Here is an 18721-nt window from a genome sequence, read left to right as displayed (position 1 = left end):
CAGCAGGTATTTTGGCCCACTCCTCATGAGCAAACTGCTCCAGTTGTGTCCGGTTTGAAGGGTGCCTTTTCCAGACTGCATGTTTCAGCTCCTTCCAAAGATGCTCAATAGGATTGAGGTCAGGGCTCATAGAAGGCCACTTTAGAATAGTCCAATTTTTTCCTCTTAGCCATTCTTGGGTGTTTTTAGCGGTGTGTTTTGGGTCATTGTCCTGTTGCAAGACCCATGACCTGCGACTGAGACCAAGCTTTCTGACACTGGCTAGTACATTTCTCTCTAGAATTCCTTGATAGTCTTGAGATTTCATTGTACCCTGCACAGATTCAAGACACCCTGTGCCAGACGCAGCAAAGCAGCCCCAGAACATAACAGAGCCTCCTCCATGTTTCACAGTAGGGACAGTGTTCTTTTCTTGATATGCTTCATTTTTTCGTCTGTGAACATACAGCTGATGTGCCTTGGCAAAAACTTCGATTTTTGTCTCATCTGTCCACAGGACATTCTCCCAGAAGCTTTGTGGCTTGTCAACATGTAGTTTGGCATATTCCAGTCTTGCTTTTTTATGATTCGTTTTCAACAATGGTGTCCTCCTTGGTCGTCTCCCATGTAGTCCACTTTGGCTCAAACAACGACGGATGGTGCGATCTGACACTGATGTTCCTTGAGCATGAAGTTCACCTTGAATCTCTTTAGAAGTCTTTCTAGGCTCTTTTGTTACCATTCGGATTATCCGTCTCTTAGATTTGTCATCAATTTTCCTCCTGCGGCCACGTCCAGGGAGGTTGGCTACAGTCCCATGGATCTTAAACTTATGAATAATATGTGCAACTGTACTCACAGGAACATCTAGTTGCTTGGAGATGGTCTTATAGCCTTTACCTTTAACATGCTTGTCTATAATTTTCTTTCTGATCTCTTGAGACAGCTCTTTCCTTTGCTTCCTCTGGTCCATGTCGAGTGTGGTACACACCATATCACCAAACAACACAGTGATTACCTGGAGCCATATATATAGGCCCAATGGCTGATTACAAGGTTGTAGACACCTGTGATGCTAATTAGTGGACACACCTTGAATTAACATGTCCCTTTGGTCACATTATGTTCTGTGTTTTCTAGGGGTACCATCATTTTTGTCCATGCCTGTTTCATGAGTTTATTTTTTTACATAATTCTGTTGAAGCATGGTTGAAAAACAATGTCTGACTTTCATTGGTTAACATTTATAGAATTTTAATTTATTATTACTTTTGTCAGATTAAAGTTATTTCTGTGACCATTGTGACTTTTTCTTTCATTGACCAAAGGGTACCAACAATTTTGTCCACGTCTGTATATGTGTGTGATGGGAGTTCAGGGCAGCACACCTCGTAGCAAGTACTGGGTGCCAGCGATGTCAACACTCTACCACAGTGTCGAGTCCAAAATAAATAAATACATCGCAGCACATCCAATGGTGAAAAAAACTGTGGGATCCTTTATTCACCCAGGCAACATTTCGGTCCGCTTACTGGGACCATTGAAAATGGTCCCAGTAAGCGGACCGAAACGTCGCCAGGGTGAATAAAGGATCCCACAGTTTTTTTTCACCATTGGATGTGCTGCAATGTATTTATTTATTATATATATATATATATATATATATATATTTAGTGACACAGTGAGAGGTTTTGTCTGGGAAAACAGGTATTTTCCTCCCAGCATGTGCTGCTGGGCTGATTTAAAGACAGATGAGGTCAAATACTGGACCAGATTTTAAGTGCCGGTCCGGGTTTTGGCAGTACCTGGCTGTCCTTAAATAGGCAGCTGGGCTCAGAAGCGAGGTCTCTGTGTTGGGATCTGAGAGCCTTGTGTCTGGATGAAGGCTTGCTACCTGTTTGGCGTGAAAACAGGTTGGTGCTGCTATGCTCAAGAACTCTTTGAGGCAGAATTGCTGCATGGTGTGAATTACCACCAACACCACAAGGTGACTTTTTTGCGTGTTAATGACTGCTTGTTTTGTCACTTGCCTAAAGTTTGAATAAAACACTGAACTGTTTGATCCAAAGAACTTGTTGTTGCCTCTATACTGCATCCGCTAATCCTGTCTACCAGAGTGAAACGCCACAATATACAGTACAGACCAAAAGTTTGGACACACCTTCTCATTCAAAGTGTTTTCTTTATTATCATGACTATGAAAATTGTAGATTCACACTGAAGGCATCAAAACTATGAATTAACACATGTGGAATTATATACATAGCAAAAAAGTGTGAAACAACTGAAAACATGTCATATTCTAGGTTCTTCAAAGTAGCCACCTTTTGCTTTGATTACTGCTTTGCACACCCTTGGCATTCTCTTGATGAGCTTCAAGAGGTAGTCACCTGAAATGGTTTTCACTTCACAGATGTGCCCTGTCAGGTTTAATAAGTGGGATTTCTTGCCTTATAAATGGGGTTGGGACCATCAGTTGCATTGTGGAGAAGTCAGGTGGATACATAGCTGATAGTCCTACTGAATAGACTGTTAGAATTTGTATTATGGCAAGAAGAAACCAGCTAAGTAAAGAAAAACGAGTGGCCATCATTACTTTAAGAAATGAAGGTCAGTCAATCCGAAAAATTGGGAAAACTTTGAAAGTGTCCCCAAGTGCAGTCACAAAAACCATCAAGCGCTACAAAGATACTGGCTCACATGCGGACGGCCCCAGGAAAGGAAGACCAAGAGTCACCTCTGCTGCGGAGGGTAAGTTCATCCGAGTCACCAGCCTCAGAAATCGCAGGTTAACAGCAGCTCAGATTAGAGACCAGGTCAATGCCACAGAGAGTTCTAGCAGCAGACACATCTCTAGAACAACTGTTAAGAGGAGACTGTGTGAATCAGGCCTTCATGGTAGAATATCTGCTAGGAAACCACTGCTAAGGACAGGCAACAAGCAGAAGAGACTTGTTTGGGCTAAAGAACACAAGGAATGGACATTAGACCAGTGGAAATCTGTGCTTTGGTCTGATGAGTCCAAATTTGAGATCTTTGGTTCCAACCACCGTGTCTTTGTGTGACGCAGAAAAGGTGAACGGATTGACTTCATGCCTGGTTCCCACCGTGAAGCATGGAGGAGGAGGTGTGATGGTGTGGGGGTGCTTTGCTGGTGACACTGTTGGGGATTTATTCAAAATTGAAGGCATACTGAACCAGCATGGCTACCACAGCATTTTGCAGCGGCATGCTATTCCATCAGGTTTGCGTTTAGTTGGACCATCATTTATTTTTCAAAAGGACAATGACCCCCAAACACACCTCCAGGCTGTGTAAGGGCTATTTGACCATGAAGGAGAGTGATGGGGTGCTGCGCCAGATGACCTGGCCTCCACAGTCACCGGACCTGAACCCAATCGAGATAGTTTGGAGTGAGCTGGACCGCAGAGTGAAGGCAAAAGGGCCAACAAGTGCTAAGCATCTCTGGGAACTCCTTCAAGACTGTTGGAAGCCACCTGAATGATCACCCACCATCCTGATGATGCTGCTGGGCGGTACATTGTACTGCTGGGCGGTACATTGCCATTGAAACCCCGCATGCATAGGAACAAGAGGCTTGAGAGCAAGGAGTTGGCGGATATTCGCGAGCTATGGATCCAGAACAGGTGAATAACTCATTCACTTGATGGAACACCTCTGTAGTTCCCCACACAGTCAGGTAGATAGAGGCTAATGTGCAGGTGATAACCCCTTTATTTTTGGGATTGGTTTTGCCAGCTCTTTATGGGATGTGAAATCCTTTTAAATTTACTAAATCAATTTTTATAATATATTCCTTTTGAATTGTTAAATCAGTTAAAAATATTCACTCATCTGTACAGGCTAAAAACCAATCCTTTAATTGGTAACTGAGAATAAGCATTCGGTTGACTAACCCACCTGAAAGGAAGCCACTACGCCCATCCCAATGCAGCCAATTACTCCAATTAGCAATGATGTCAAGTTGAACCAGTCGCTCAGGAAAGAGATTCTCACATTTTGAGCCTGGATTACTTTAAACCTTGCATACATTGTAGCAGCACCTGATGAAACAGACACACAAGTGTAAATTATAGCCTCTATAATCTCTTAAAAGAAGCTCGGATTAGTTAAAATGTATAATTCAACATTTAAAGGTTTAAGTACACATGTAGTCAGCTCACCTCTGGGTGCATGGAAAATAGCTGGAAAGCTTCAGACAAAAAGAACGGAATATCCAGCACTTCTGTGAGCGGTATCAAATCTTCAACATGGATACATCTTCAGTATCTTTACTCACGCGTTTCGATCATAAGATTTTAGTCAGAGCGTATGTTACACTATTAAATCCATCTCTAAATAATGTTCAGTTTGAGCCTCCCAGCATGCACCACTCACTAATGGATGAGTGCTTGCAACTGTGGTTTCCAAACTTTAGTTAAAGGGGTTGTCTCATCTCACCGTTACCAAGGCGAGATGAGACACAGTTCCGACCACCTCCCGGCTCTTATTGCCATGCAAGAGAGCTACTGAAACTGCGTAGCACAACAAGCTATTCTGTTTCCCTAATTCAGAAATAGTGTTGAGCGCAAATATTCGAATCACTAATTTTAATCGCAAATATCGCCATATTGAGAATTTTGCTAATATTTATAATATATTCGTATTTGCGAATTGTGTTGAATATTCTAAACGCAAATTTATTGTGAATTTAACGAGAATTTTTCACGAAAATATTACATTGTCGTTTTTCACAATCAAGTAAACAATGACTGGAGATCCCAAATTCTCGAATTTGCGAATTTATGTCGAATATTCGGCCAAAAATGTGCGAAATATTGCAAATTCGAATATTGCCTATGCCGCTCATCAATATTCAGAAACAGTATAGCTTGTTGAGAGCTACTGAAACAGTGAGCGGCGGAGCACTCTGCTGTTTCCCGGCCAGGAGGTGGTCGGAACTGGGTCTCATCTCGCCTTAGTAATGGCAAGATGAGACAACCCCTTTAAAACAGACAGATATAATTAAAAACCTAAGCATATCCAACCATGGATAGTGTGGTATAGTGTAACATATGCTATGACTAAGATCTTATGATCCAAACGCATAAGCAAAGATACTGAAGATGTATCCATGTTGACGATCTGAAATAAAGTATAGAAGATTTTATACTGCGTTTATTATGCAGAGAAAGTTAATATAAGCCACTTACTAATGAATTGTGCTTGTCCCTATTGCTTCCTTTGCTGGCTGGATTCATCTTTCTATCACATTATACACTGCTCATTTCCATGGTTACCACCACCCTTCAATCCAGCGTCCCTTTTGGGGGGCAGATGTTTGCCGATATCGGAAAAAGTAATGACTTGTTTTTAACAAGCAGTCCCAAAACCCCTTTTTGGGGACTAGCAACAGGTTTGGTGGTATTTTAGAGAAAATATATATATCACTCTTGAAAATGAAAAAGTGGCTTTTTACAAAAATCATCAAAAAATGATCTCTTTTGGGAACAGGTTTCAGGTTTGTTACACTGTGCAGAAGGAGTACAGTATGAAATATAATGGACAGACAAGTCAGGCTATATGCAGCAGTGTAAAGGTAGTAGCGGCAGCACAGTATGGAACACGATGGACAAGGCAGAAGATGTGTGGCTGTGTGTAGGGCTAGTAGTAGCAACAGCAGGGGTAGTAGTAGCTGCAGCTGTGGCAGCACAGTATGGAACATCATAGACAGGAAGACAGTGGCATCAATAGGCGACTTATAAACATCCAGTGCTATATCGGTGGCCAGCATCCGTTTCTGCTCTGCCTCTATTACAATCTTTATTCATTGAACTACTACTAATCCCATTTTTGCCATGACCACCACAGCTCCTTTCTCTGTGTTGTTGTGCTGGTGAATTGCTGCCTCTAATTATTAATCAGCTTCTGCTATAATTACTTGGCCCCTCTCTCTTTGCCTGAGCAATTAAGTTCCTAGATTGCTAAGGTGTTTGTTCCATGCTGCCAGCCATCATCTTGGACCTATATGAAGCATTTATATGAAAACTGCCTGCCTTGACCTATCTCTGATTATTATTGCCTGATCCCTTGGTGCTTTGTACCACTGTTTTTGACCCCTATGGGTCAGTTGCCAACTACATCGGGACTATTTCAAAAGGTAGCAGCCTTGTGATTACACTGCAGCAAAGCCAGATTTATGTATACGGGTTAAAGGATGAATACCGGCGGACCACCAGGACAATGCCCTTGGGAATAGTGCAGCAATCCATGAGGGACTGTGAACTCACAGTTCCCGTTGTACTCATATTGACAATCTCCCACTTCCTGGAGTTGAGTCTCCAGCCTGGTGATACTGTAGTTGGGATGCCCTTGATGTAAGGTATTTGTCTGGGTGCACAGCAGGAGAGCAGGTGAAATGGCTGGCGAATGATGGAGTCAATAAACAAAAAATAAATTCTTTAGAAATATTTCCTTTCACAGCAGTAAAGTTTTTTTCTGATACAAACATGCACAATACCTTGCTGTCTGCGTCCTATCCATGGCATTGTGAGTTTTAGACCTTCTAATCTACCTTTTCCTGGAGAACTCTGGAAGCAAAGTTGCTTCCTTGGCTGTTGCATCTTTGGAAGTTTCAGAGATTTGCTGAGCCTAATCCTTGCACTGAGGAGCTTGCACATGTAGGTCTTTACTGTTCCTGAGTCAAAACTAGACTCAACTAACTAATGTAGGGGGTAGATGCAAGTCCAGCACCCTGACAACTTAACATAATGGGCTAAGATGTTATTGATTATTCATACAGTACAATTAAGCACATGCAGTGACCAGGAACGGGATACGCTGACGCCACTTATGCAGTGGGTCAGGGTATGGGTGGTTAATAGTCTATAGTTTGTTCATGACGCCAATTGCAGCATGTGCAGGTTACTATAACAGGGCCGTCCCAAGGTGTTATAACGCATGTCCCAGGTTAGAAATGCCAGAGTGGTGTAATGGCCTATAATGTCTCTATAGGTGGTGATAATTGTGTCAACTGTGTCTCCTACCTGGGTACGGCTGGACTTCTGGCTCACTTGCAATAAATTTGAGTGTAGTGATAGCAGGAGTAATAGAGGAATTTTGCAGCAGAAATTATGTCCAGACCTTTAGATTCAGTTCAGATGTTTACTGAAGATAACTGGTATTCAAGCAGTGTACAGCTTTGGTCTCTGGTCCCAGCAGGTTTTAGCAATGGTTGGCAGGAATAAACACTTCTGCACTTTAAATCTGGAGGAGCTTGCATGATAGTTTGTCTGCTTGGTAGCTCTGTAGTGGTGGCAGGAACTAATCTTCTGCACCTTTCTGTACTTAAGCTGTATGGGGACAGACTAGCTGAGGAGGATATGGCTTCTCCTAGGTCTCTGCTCTTAATCTCAGATGGTTTCTCAGGGAATGCTTTCATCCTAGAACTCTGGAGGTTGTCTGCTTTCTGCTCATCCAGCTGAGGCTGAAGGTTCTCAGGCTGGGGAGGTGATCAATGTCTCAGCTGAGACAAGATCCTTGCTTTCTTCCCTATGCACCCCAACAGGGGTGGCTGGAACACTGGCTCTAACTTCCTTCTCCACCCAAGGTACAGGATGTGGGAACAGTCCACACCTCCACAGAGGGGAAGCTAAGCTGGAATAAAGCATTCCAGCCTAGATACACTAAACTGTACTAGTTCCTTACCAACGTGTTGCTGCCACCTGCTGGTGAACATGGAAAATTACAAGGAAACAATTACATTTAATATAGTTTTACATGCACAGTTGTGGAGACATAATGTAAATTACATCAAATGACAATGTAAAGGTTCTTAACAGATAGTAGCGGGGTAGAGGCGTGTAGTAACACAACTCTGGGGTGTTATACACACAAACATAACAAACCACACTGTAACAATGGCAGTTGGCAGCCGCCAGCGTGCAGCGCATCCTGCTATGTACCTCAGTCGAACTGCACACAAGGCTCCTCCTCTCCGCTGCAGGCTCAGGACCCTCTTTCCTGCACTGTCGCAGGCGGTGACAGCTTCAGTTGCACCTTGTAGGAGCCTCATGTGTCCTGTTTCTTTAAGGTTTCGTGCACGCCCTTTAATCCGCCTTCTAAAGTGTATGATTCGGATTGTCGACCATGCCTGCTTGGCCAGCTACCACTTAGCAAGGACCATTCTTGCGGTAGCGACCTAGTGTCTCCCCTGCAGCTAAGACCAGCTTCCGCATCCTGGAGCGGGATAAAGGATGAAGACCAGGGGAACACTTAGATTCCGCCCAAAGCCAAACCGGTAAGTGGCACAGCGGGTCCACACCCGTTGGAGCGTTACAGTTTGCTCAGGCCATGGACCCCGCTGGCAAGTCCAAGCCTGTGGTGCAAGATTTATACCAAGAGCTACAATGCCAGAGTGAACACCAACATGTCCTGCTGCAGTGTCTGAACAAGATATCCGCCCGTCTGGACACGCTATCTACACCTGCTCCTGCCATACCACAAGTCCCAGCAACTCCTGCAAATCCTGTTGTATCGTAGTCACGCAATAAGAGAAAAGAAAAAAGAGGTTGAGTGGTTCTACCAGGACTGTAGGTCCTGGGAACAAGGCGCCAGAGGGATGGAGGAGATGTGGGTATAAATGGAAAGAGAAATATAAAATAAAATAAAATAGAGTAGCACCACAAAACTACGTGCCTATTCAATGACTATTTGGGGAAGGCTGCGCAAGTGTTGTAGGGAAGTGAAAAATATTTTCATTCCCTATAGACAAATACCAGTGACAGGTGTATTCACACCATGGCATAACTGCTGTCCAGCTGCCTTTGCCTCCACGCTAGAGTGACGATCCGAAAGCCTGCAGAGGGCTCCTGAATCAGTGCCTGATCCACTTTGAGCTACATGGAGACAAGTTCCAGTCTGACCGAGCAAAAGTAGCTTTCATAGTCTCTCTGCTCTCTGGAGAAGCGCTAGCCTGGGCTAATCCTATATGGGAGAGAAGAGGACCTGAGACTGCAAACCTCCAGACCTTCCTAACTATCTTCCGTACGGTGTCATGGCGCAAATACAGTGGGACAATACGCAATTCAGTTCCGTACTCTGTCCGCAGAACTGTCCTGGAATGATGAAGACCAACAAGCCGTATTCTGGGAGGGTCTTAGTGACTGTATTAAATATGAACTTGTGGGAAGGGATCCTTTTGTCTCTCTGGACGCTTTGGTCACATTGGCCACACGTATTGACGTGCGATTTCGAGAACGTTTCTCAAGCCTCAAGGGTGAGGCGTACATCTAGACTCGCACCTGTCTTCCAGAGGACTGTTTAGACTCCTGCTGCGGTTCTGTTGTTCGTACCTGTCATTAGAAGGCGGAAAACTTCTAAGCCTAGGCTCTATGGGAGAAGTGACCCTAGGTAAAAGAGACAATTCTCCCAAACATCTTGTTCCTGTACTCTTGTCCTCTGGGAAAACCAGTATGTCTGTACCTGCCTTCCTGGATTCCGGTGCAGCTGAAAATTTTGTTAATCAAGCCCTGGTGACCCAATGCCAGTTATCCACTACTCGTCTGGCGAAGCCTCTGGTGGCAACTATTGTAAATGGACAACCACTGCCCAGACCTATTCAGTTCATCACTGCTCCTGTTAAACTCCAAGTTGCTACATTCTGAAGAAATATCTTTCTATGTCCTGCCAGATTCCACGGATCCAGTGCTTCTGGGATTGCCCTGGCTACAGCAACATTCTCCCGTCTTAGACTGGCGTACGGGGATATTCTCCGCTGGGGTCCTCAGTGCCATACTTCTTGTCTGTCTGTGGTTCGCCCAATGTCTCCTCGTCCGGTCCCTATGAAACTGTCAGGTCTGCCTCCGCAATATGTGGCATATGAGGACGTTTTCTGTAAGAAGAGACTTTATCACCTTATCGATCTTATGACTGCCTGATCGATCTTCTACCTGGGACTTCTCCATTATCTCTGAACGAGACTCAGGCTATGGCCGTGTACAGGTCCTTCTAAAAAAATTAGCATATTGTGATAAAGTTCATTATTTTCTGTAATGTACTGATAAACATTAGACTTTCATATATTTTAGATTCATTACACACAACTGAAGTAGTTCAAGCCTTTTATTGTTTTAATATTGATGATTTTGGCATACAGCTCATGAAAACCCAAAATTCCTATCTAAAAATATTTGCATATTTCATCCGACCAATAAAAGAAAAGTGTTTTTAATACAAAAAAAGTCAACCTTCAAATAATTATGTTCAGTTATGCACTCAATACTTGGTCGGGAATCCTTTTGCAGAAATGACTGCTTCAATGCGGCGTGGCATGGAGGCAATCAGCCTGTGGCACTGCTGAGGTGTTATGGAGGCCCAGGATGCTTCGATAGCGGCCTTAAGCTCATCCAGAGTGTTGGGTCTTGCGTCTCTCAACTTTCTCTTCCTAATATCCCACAGATTATCTATGGGGTTCAGGTCAGGAGAGTTGGCAGGCCAATAGAGCACAGTAATACCATGGTCAGTAAACCATTTACCAGTGGTTTTGGCACTGTGAGCAGGTGCCAGGTCGTGCTGAAAAATTAAATCTTCATCTCCATAAAGCTTTTCAGCAGATGGAAGCATGAAGTGCTCCAAAATCTCCTGATAGCTAGCTGCATTGACCCTGCCCTTGATAAAACACAGTGGACCAACACCAGCAGCTGACATGGCACCCCAGACCATCAATGACTGTGGGTACTTGACACTGGACTTCAGGCATTTTGGCATTTCCCTCTCCCCAGTCTTCCTCCAGACTCTGGGACCTTGATTTCCGAATGACATGCAAAATTTGCTTTGATCCGAAAAAAGTACTTTGGACCACTGAGCAACAGTCCAGTGCTGCTTCTCTGTAGCCCAGGTCAGGCGCTTCTGCCGCTGTTTCTGGTTCAAAAGTGGCTTGACCTGGGGAATGTGGCACCTGTAGCCCATTTCCTGCACACGCCTGTACACGGTGGCTCTGGATGTTTCTACTCCAGACTCAGTCCACTGCTTCCGCAGGTCCCCCAAGGTCTGGAATCGGTCCTTCTCCACAACCTTCCTCAGGGTCCGGTCACCTCTTCTCGTTGTGCAGCGTTTTCTGCCACACTCTTTCCTTCCCACAGACTTCCCACTGAGGTGCCTTGATACAGCACTCTGGGAACAGCCTATTCGTTCAGAAATTTCTTTCTGTGTCTTACCCTCTTGCTTGCAGGTCGGCAGTCTTACCCATGATTGCGGTTTTTAGTAATGAACCAGGCTGGGAGTTTTTTAAAAGCCTCAGGAATCTTTTGCAGGTGTTTAGAGTTAATTAGTTGATTCAGATGATTAGGTTAATATCTCGTTTAGAGAACCTTTTCATGATATGCTAATTTTTTTAGATAGGAATTTGGGGTTTTTATGAGCTGTATGCCAAAATCATCAATATTAAAACAATAAAAGGCTTGAACTACTTCAGTTGTGTGTAATGAATCTAAAATATATGAAAGTCTAATGTTTATCAGTACATTACAGAAAATAATGAACTTTATCACAATATGCTAATTTTTTTAGAAGGACCTGTATGTTAAGGAAAACCTCAAGAGGGAATTTATCCGAAAGTCTACCGCTCCGGCAGGAGCCGGTTTCTTCTTTGTGGCCAAGAAAGTCGGGTCACTTCGTCTGGCATAGATTATGGTGGGCTAAACAAGATCACAGTCAAGAACAAGTACCCTCTGCCTCTGATTTCTGAACTGTTCGACCGTATCCGAGGAGCCCAGATATTTTCTAAGTTGGATCTGCGTGGTGCGTATAACCTTATCCGAATCCATGAAGGCGACGAGTTGAAGACGGCGTTCAATACCCGTGATGGCCACTATAAGTACCTGGTCATGACGTTCGGCCTATGCAATGCTCCTGCAGTTTTTCAAGAATTTGTGAACGATATCTTCCGGGACCTGTTGTACATCTGTGTAGTGGTATATCTCGATGCTATTCTCATCTATTCCCCCGACTTGACCATTTACTGGAAGCAATTGCGCCTTGTTTTGCAGTGATTAACGGAGAATGGTCTGTACGCTAAGCTCAAAAAGTGTGTCTTTGAGCAGTCCACCTTACCCTTCCTGGGATACATTGTTTCCTGCTCTGGTCTGCAAATTGACCCTGACAAGGTCTCAGCCGTCCTGAGCTGGCCTCGACCTCAAGGCCATTCAAAGGTTCCTGGGGTTTGCCAACTTCTATAGACAGTTTATCCCAAACTTCTCTTCCCTCACAGCTCCTATTTCTGCTCTGATGAAGAAAGGGGTGGATGCAAAGAAGTGGACCCCTGAAGCTGAGTCTGCTTTCCTGCATCTCAAAGACTGCTTTGCCGCTTGCTTCTCCTGTTCTCCGTCATCTGGATACCTCCAAACAGTTCTTCCTTGAAGTGGATGCTTCCTCTATTGGAGCAGGTGCCGTCCTGCTACAAAAGAACTCCAAGGGGGGATATGTGTCGTGTGGTTTCTTCTCCAAGCTCTTCTCTTCTACGGAAAGAAACTATTCCATCGGCGATAGAGAGCTGCTGGCTATCAAAATGGCCTTGGAAGAATGGAGATACCTTCTGGAAGGGGCTCTGCATCCTGTGGTGATATAAACTGACCACAAGAATGTGACATATCTGCAGTCTGCACAGCATCTAAATCCACGTCAGGCTCGATGGGCACTTTTCTTTGCCAGATTTAATTTTCTTCTGCATTTCCGACCAGCTGATAAAAATGTAAAGGCTGATGCACTTTCCCGTTCTTTCGAACCAGCGGATCAGATTGAAGAACCTCAACATATTATAGAACCTGTGGAGCCTCCAAGGAAGATCTTCGTTTTGCAGGCCAGGAAGAGGAAAATTCTTTCTTGGGGACATTGCTCCAAGTATACTGGTCACCCTGGGGTGTGTAAGACCCTTCATTTGCTGTCCCGTCACTATTGGTGGCCGACCCTACCCATAGATGTCCGGGGGTTTGTGTCTGCCTGTACCTCCTGTGCCTTCATGGTCTACCTCTGCACATTGTGTCTGATCGCGGGGTACAATTCACTTCCAAATTCTGGCGAGCGCTCTGTGGGCTACTTGAGGTCAAGTTGGATTTATCTTCTGGTTACCACCCTCAGTCTAATGGGCAAGTTGGACAATTTAACCAGATCTTGGAGAACTACTTACGTCACTTTGTCTTTGCTCAGCATGGTGACTGGGTTCGGCTCCTGCCTTGGGCGGAATTCTATTACAACAGCCATTCTGGAGAATCTACGGGCTCTTCTCCCTTCTATATAGTGTATGGACTTCATCCCCGTGCTTCTCTACCCCTGTATGCATCTTCTGAGGTACAGTACCCGCTGCTAATTCTTTGTTCAGAGACTTCCTCAGCATCTGGAGACAGACTAAGGACTCTATCGCTGAGGCAGTTAGGCCTCATGCACACGACCGTTGTGTGCATCCATGCACCGTTTTGCAGCCGAGACCGTGATCCGTGTATCCTGTCCGTCAAAAAAATATGACCTGTCCTATTTTTTTGACGGACAACGGTTCACGGACCCATTCAAGTCAATGGGTCCGTGAAAGAATGCACACAAGATTGGCATCCGCGTCCGTGGTCCGTGGCCATAGGCTACTTTTACACAGATGGATACGCAGATCCGTCTGCATAAAAGCTTTTTCAGAGCTGAGTTTTCACTTCGTGAAGACTCAGATCCGACAGTATATTCTAACACAGAGGCGTTCCCATAGTGATGGGGATGCTTCAAGTTAGAATATACTAAAAGAACTGTGTACATGACTGCCCCCTGTAGTTAACTCATTGCTGGCCAGTGGGCCCCCCTCCCTCCCCTGTAGTTAACTCGTTGGTGACCAGCCCCCCTCCCTCCTCTGTAGTTAACTCGTTGGTGACCAGCCCCCCCTCCCTCCCCTGTAGTTAACTCGTTGGTGACCAGCCCCCCCCCCCTCCCTCCCCTGTAGTTAATCGTTGGTGACCAGACCCCCCCTCCCTCCCCTGTAGTTAACTCGTTGGTGACCAGCCCCCCCTCCCTCCCCTGTAGTTAACTCGTTGGTGGCCAGTGGGCCCTCCCCCCTCCCTACCCCTCCTAATTAAAATCTCCCCCCCCCTATCATTGGTGGCAGTGGAGCGTACCGATCGGAGTCCTAGTTTAATCGCTGGGGCTCCGATCGATAAGCATGGCAACCAGGACGCTACTGCAGCCCCGGTTGCCATGGTTACTTAGCAATTTGTAGAAGCATTATACTTACCTGCGAGCTGCGATGTCTGTGTCCGGCCGGGAGCTTCTCCTACTGGTAAGTGACAGGTCTGTGCGGTGCATTGCCTAATGATCTGTCACTTACCAGTAGGAGGAGCTCCCGGCCGGTCACAGACATCGCAGCTAAGTATGATGCTTCTACAAATTGCTAAGTAACCATGGCAACCGGGACTGCAGTAGCATCCTGGTTGCCATGGTTACCGATCGGAGCCACAGCGATTAAACTGGGACTCCGATCGGTAAGCTCCACTGCTACCAATGATGGGGAGATTTTAATTAGGAGGGGTAGGGAGGGGGGAGGGCCCACTGGCCACCAACGAGTTAACTACAGGGGAGGGAGAGGGGGGCTGGTCACCAACGAGTTAACTACAGGGGAGGGAGGGGGGCTGGCCACCAATGAGTTAACTACAGGGGGGAGGGGGGGGCGGCCGCACTGGCCACCAATGAGTTAAAAACAGGGGGGGGTCTGCCCCCTGCTGCCTGGCAGCACCTGCCAGGCAGCAGGGGCAGTCATGTACACAGTTTGTAGTATATTCTAACCTGAAGCGTCCCCATCACCATGGGAACGCCTCTGTGTTAGAATATACTGTCGGATCTGAGTTTCACGATCTAACTCATATCCGCCAGTATATTTTAACATAGAGGCGTTCCCATGGTGATGGGGACGCTTCAAGTTAAAATATACTATCGGATTGGAGAAAACTCCGATCCGATGGTATAAAGGGACTCCAGACTTTACATTGAAAGTCAATGGGGACGGATCCATTTGCAATTGCACCATATTGTGTCAACGTCAAACGGATCCGTCCCCATTGACTTGCATTGTAATTCAGGAGGATCCATTTGGCTCCGCACGGCCAGGCGGCCATTGATCCTCCAAAAATCAAGGAAGACCCACGGACGAAAAAACGGTCACAGATCACGGACTTACGGACCCCGTTTTTGCGGACCGTGAAAAAATACTGTCGTGTGCATGAGGCCTTACCCGTATAAAGAAGAATGCAGATACCAGACGTAGACCACCTCCTCTGTTCTCTCCTGACGACAAAGTCTGGCTTTCCTCCCGGAACATCGGCATGAAGGTACCCTGTTACAAATTTGCTCCCCGGTTTCTGGGCTGGGTTTGAGATCCTAGAGTGCATCAACCTTTTTTCCTACAAACTCCTGTTGCCTCCTACCCTCCGGATTCCAAACTCCCCTCCTAAAAAACTATTGGTCCTCAACTCCTTTTCCAGACCCCCCTGCACCACTACTTCATTTCCTACTGGCGAAGAATCTGAATTTGAAGTACAGAACATCCTCGATTTCAAGGTAGTCGATGGTAAGAGGTACTTCCTTGTAGACTGGAAGAATTATGGTCCTGAGGAACGTTCCTGGGAGCCGGAGGAAAATGTACATGCTCCGAATCTTCTCAAAAGATTTTTTCAGCACATCAGGACCAAGAAGAAGGGGCGTGATTCCATCTTCTCTCCAATCCTGGCCAAGCACCACCTTTGTAAGTGTGCTTCCCCCTTCCTGTGATGCCTGTGCAATATTGTAGTTTTCTATAGCGAAGGTTACAGCTCGTTGTTCCTGTATTGTTATCGTGCTTCCGACCTTAGCCTGTATCCTGACCTCGTCTCTGCTTGATCCTCCTGTACCTCGCTGCTCTAAAGTGTATGATTCGGATTGTTGACCACGCCTCTGTCTGCTGTTCAGCTTGTTACACTTGCTGCACCTGAGCTATTCAGCTCTGCTGTTCTAACAGCTCCAGCTCTGCTTCATCTGACTCTACTGCTGCGCTTCTTCCATCCAGCAACAGCTCGCTCCACCTGCCTGTATCCTCAGTGCTTGCTCCAGGGTGTTCTGGCCTGCTTGGCCAGCTGCCACTTAGCCAGGACCATTCTTGCGGTAGTGACCTGGTGTCTCCCCTGCAGCTAAGACCAACTTCTGCATCCTGGAGCGGGATAAAGAGTGAAGACCAGGGGAACACTTAGGCCCCTTTCACACGGGCGAGTATTCCACGTGGGTGCAATGCGTGAGGTGAACGCCATGCACCCGCACTGAATCCTGACCCATTAATTTCTGTGCACATGAGCTGTGATTTTCACGCATCACTTGTGCGTTGCGTGAAAATTGCAGCATGCTCTATATCCAGCGTTTTCAACGCAGGCCCTATAGAAGTGAATGGGGCCACGTGAAAATCGCAAGCATTCGCAAGCAAGTGCGGATGCGGGGCAATTTTCACACATGGTTGCTAGGTGACGATCGGGCTGGGGACCCGATCTGTATTATTTTCCCTTATAACATGGTTATAAGGGAAAATAATAGCATTCTGAATACAGAATGTAAAATAAAATTGTGATGGAGGGGTTAAAAATTAAAAAATATTAACTCACCGAGTCCACTTGATCGCGTAGTTGCGGATCTCTGCCTTCTTCTGTAATGTTGAGCTGCCAGCTAAGGACCTGTGGTGACGTCACATCACATGATCCAATCACATGGTCCCTCACCATGGTGATGAACCATGTGATTGGACCATAGTGATGTCACCACAGGTCTTTTGCCAGGTCCTGAAGATAGAACAGAGACCAGCAGCTATGGAGCAGGTAAGTTAACTTGTTTTTTTTAACCATAACCATGTAATAAGGGAAAATAATAAAATCTACACAACACCTAACCCAAACCTGAACTTCAGTGATGAAGTCCGGGTTTGGATCTGGGTACCAAACATGGCGATTTTTCTCACGCGCGTGCAAAACGCATTAAAACGCTTTGCACTCGCGCAGAAAAATTGTGCATTTTACTGCAACGCACCCGCATCTTATCGGGCCCTTACACGCCACGCTTGTGTGAAAGAGGCCTTAGATTCCGCTCCCAAGTTTGTCCCAAAGCTAAATAATATGATATTACAGCAATTAACCCTTTTCAGCGGCCCAGAGTCAAAACAGTTAGTTGGTACAGTGGTTCTACAGTCATTGTCCATAACAGTTTGCTTAGGCCGTCCTCTCTAATACCACTCCTACCACAAGCCTCAGTGTCTGCACCATCACCTATGCCAGCCACTTTGTCTGCAGCCTCCAGTTTGCACCTCCAACTTCTGTCACGCTATTACTGGGATTCCAAACTGTCATGGATTCCTTAACCAGTGCACTGTCCACTTTGAGTTACTAGCCCTCTAGTTTCCTACAGACCGGTCTAAGATAGCATTCATGGTCTCCCTTCTGTCTGGTGAAGCACTTACCTGGGACACTCCTCTATGGGAACGCAGCGACTCTCTGACCAGTAATCTACAGAAATATCTGTCTACCTTCCACAAGCCTTTGAGGAGCCTAGCTGAACCTTCGCAGCCTCATCCCTTCTGCACTGTCTGCCTGATAGTCTGACACCAACAGTATGCCTTTCAGTTTCCCCCTGTCACAACCAGACAGCTGAGAAGCTCTGACAGAAGCCTTTCAGAACCTCCTCCTTGAGTTTTCTTTGCTGTGCTGTTCAGTTCCTCATCTCGTTAGCCTCTCTCAGCTGTCATGTAGTTGGACTGATTGCTTCCCTTTAAATTCCTCCCCATAATGCATTACTGGGCGGCTTATATTACTTCCTGGAGTGTGTGTGCATGCTGATCCTGTTTTCCACTCTGCTACAAAGTTAAGTGCTGAACGTTTATCTGTTATTTTCTGTTTGCTGGATCCCAGGTGACCCTGACTCCCTCCGTGTCTGGTGTAGGGAGCCGGTGGTCGTGTCCCCTCACTATTGTAGGGTGTTCAGGGGTTATATAGTCGAGGTACGTGGATATGCAACCATCCACCTCTGGGATCTTTGCATAGGCTGAGCAGCCAGGGAAAGTCTCAGGTCTTGTGCAGGGGTCTCCCTTTTGGTTCCTTAGCTTTGGATCCAGTGAGTCATATATGCATGTTGCTTTGTCTTGTTTCCTGTACACCGTCCGTGACACCCCCTCAGCTTCTGAGCCATCATGGAACAATGAGACTTTGGTGGCAGCTTTTTGGCAGGATGTCAGGTCGCATAAAAGATAAACTGGCCGGTCCTGTTGTTCCATCTCTCCTTGATTACTTGAACATACTGGCTACCTGAATAGAGCTTTGCTTCATAGACCGTCTCAAGGAATCTGTACATAAGAACAGAGTTCCCAGGTTGGCACTTACTATCCACCTGCTATATGGATGACATCTTTATTTTCCCAGCTGACCTGACTTCACACAAAAGTTAGTTCCTGAGAGAAAATGGACTATGCACTAAATTTGAAAAAGGCATGATTGTGGCTTAGGATGGCTCCTGAGAAGCTGTCTGCTTTATTGAACTGGCCTCGGTGAAGGGGTCTGTGTGATATCCAACAATTTCTGGGATTCACTAATTATTACAGGCAGGTTATTCCATACTCTTCCTCATTGCTTGCCCCTATTGTAGCCCTTACTAGGGAGGGGACAAATGCCAACATGTGATCTCCTGATGCTGAATCAGCATTCCAGTCCTTCAA

The 18721-nt window shown here is 45.8% G+C and overlaps 1 protein-coding gene across 1 annotated transcript in view; it reads right to left on the bottom strand.

The window, feature by feature from the left end:
- DRAM1 (DNA damage regulated autophagy modulator 1) overlaps nucleotides 1-18721 on the bottom strand; it is a 66130-nt gene that overhangs the window by 16035 nt on the left and 31374 nt on the right. The window contains exon 3 of the mRNA XM_044280695.1: nucleotides 3901-4043. Coding sequence (XP_044136630.1) covers nucleotides 3901-4043 — 143 coding nt within the window. The remainder of the gene's footprint in view (nucleotides 1-3900; nucleotides 4044-18721) is intronic.

This window comes from Bufo gargarizans, chromosome 2, assembly GCF_014858855.1.
Source record: "Bufo gargarizans isolate SCDJY-AF-19 chromosome 2, ASM1485885v1, whole genome shotgun sequence".
NCBI classification, from domain to species: Eukaryota; Metazoa; Chordata; class Amphibia; order Anura; family Bufonidae; genus Bufo; species Bufo gargarizans.
The sequence above is the reverse complement of the archived record's forward strand: the minus strand, read 5'-3'. Positions and strand labels throughout refer to the sequence as shown.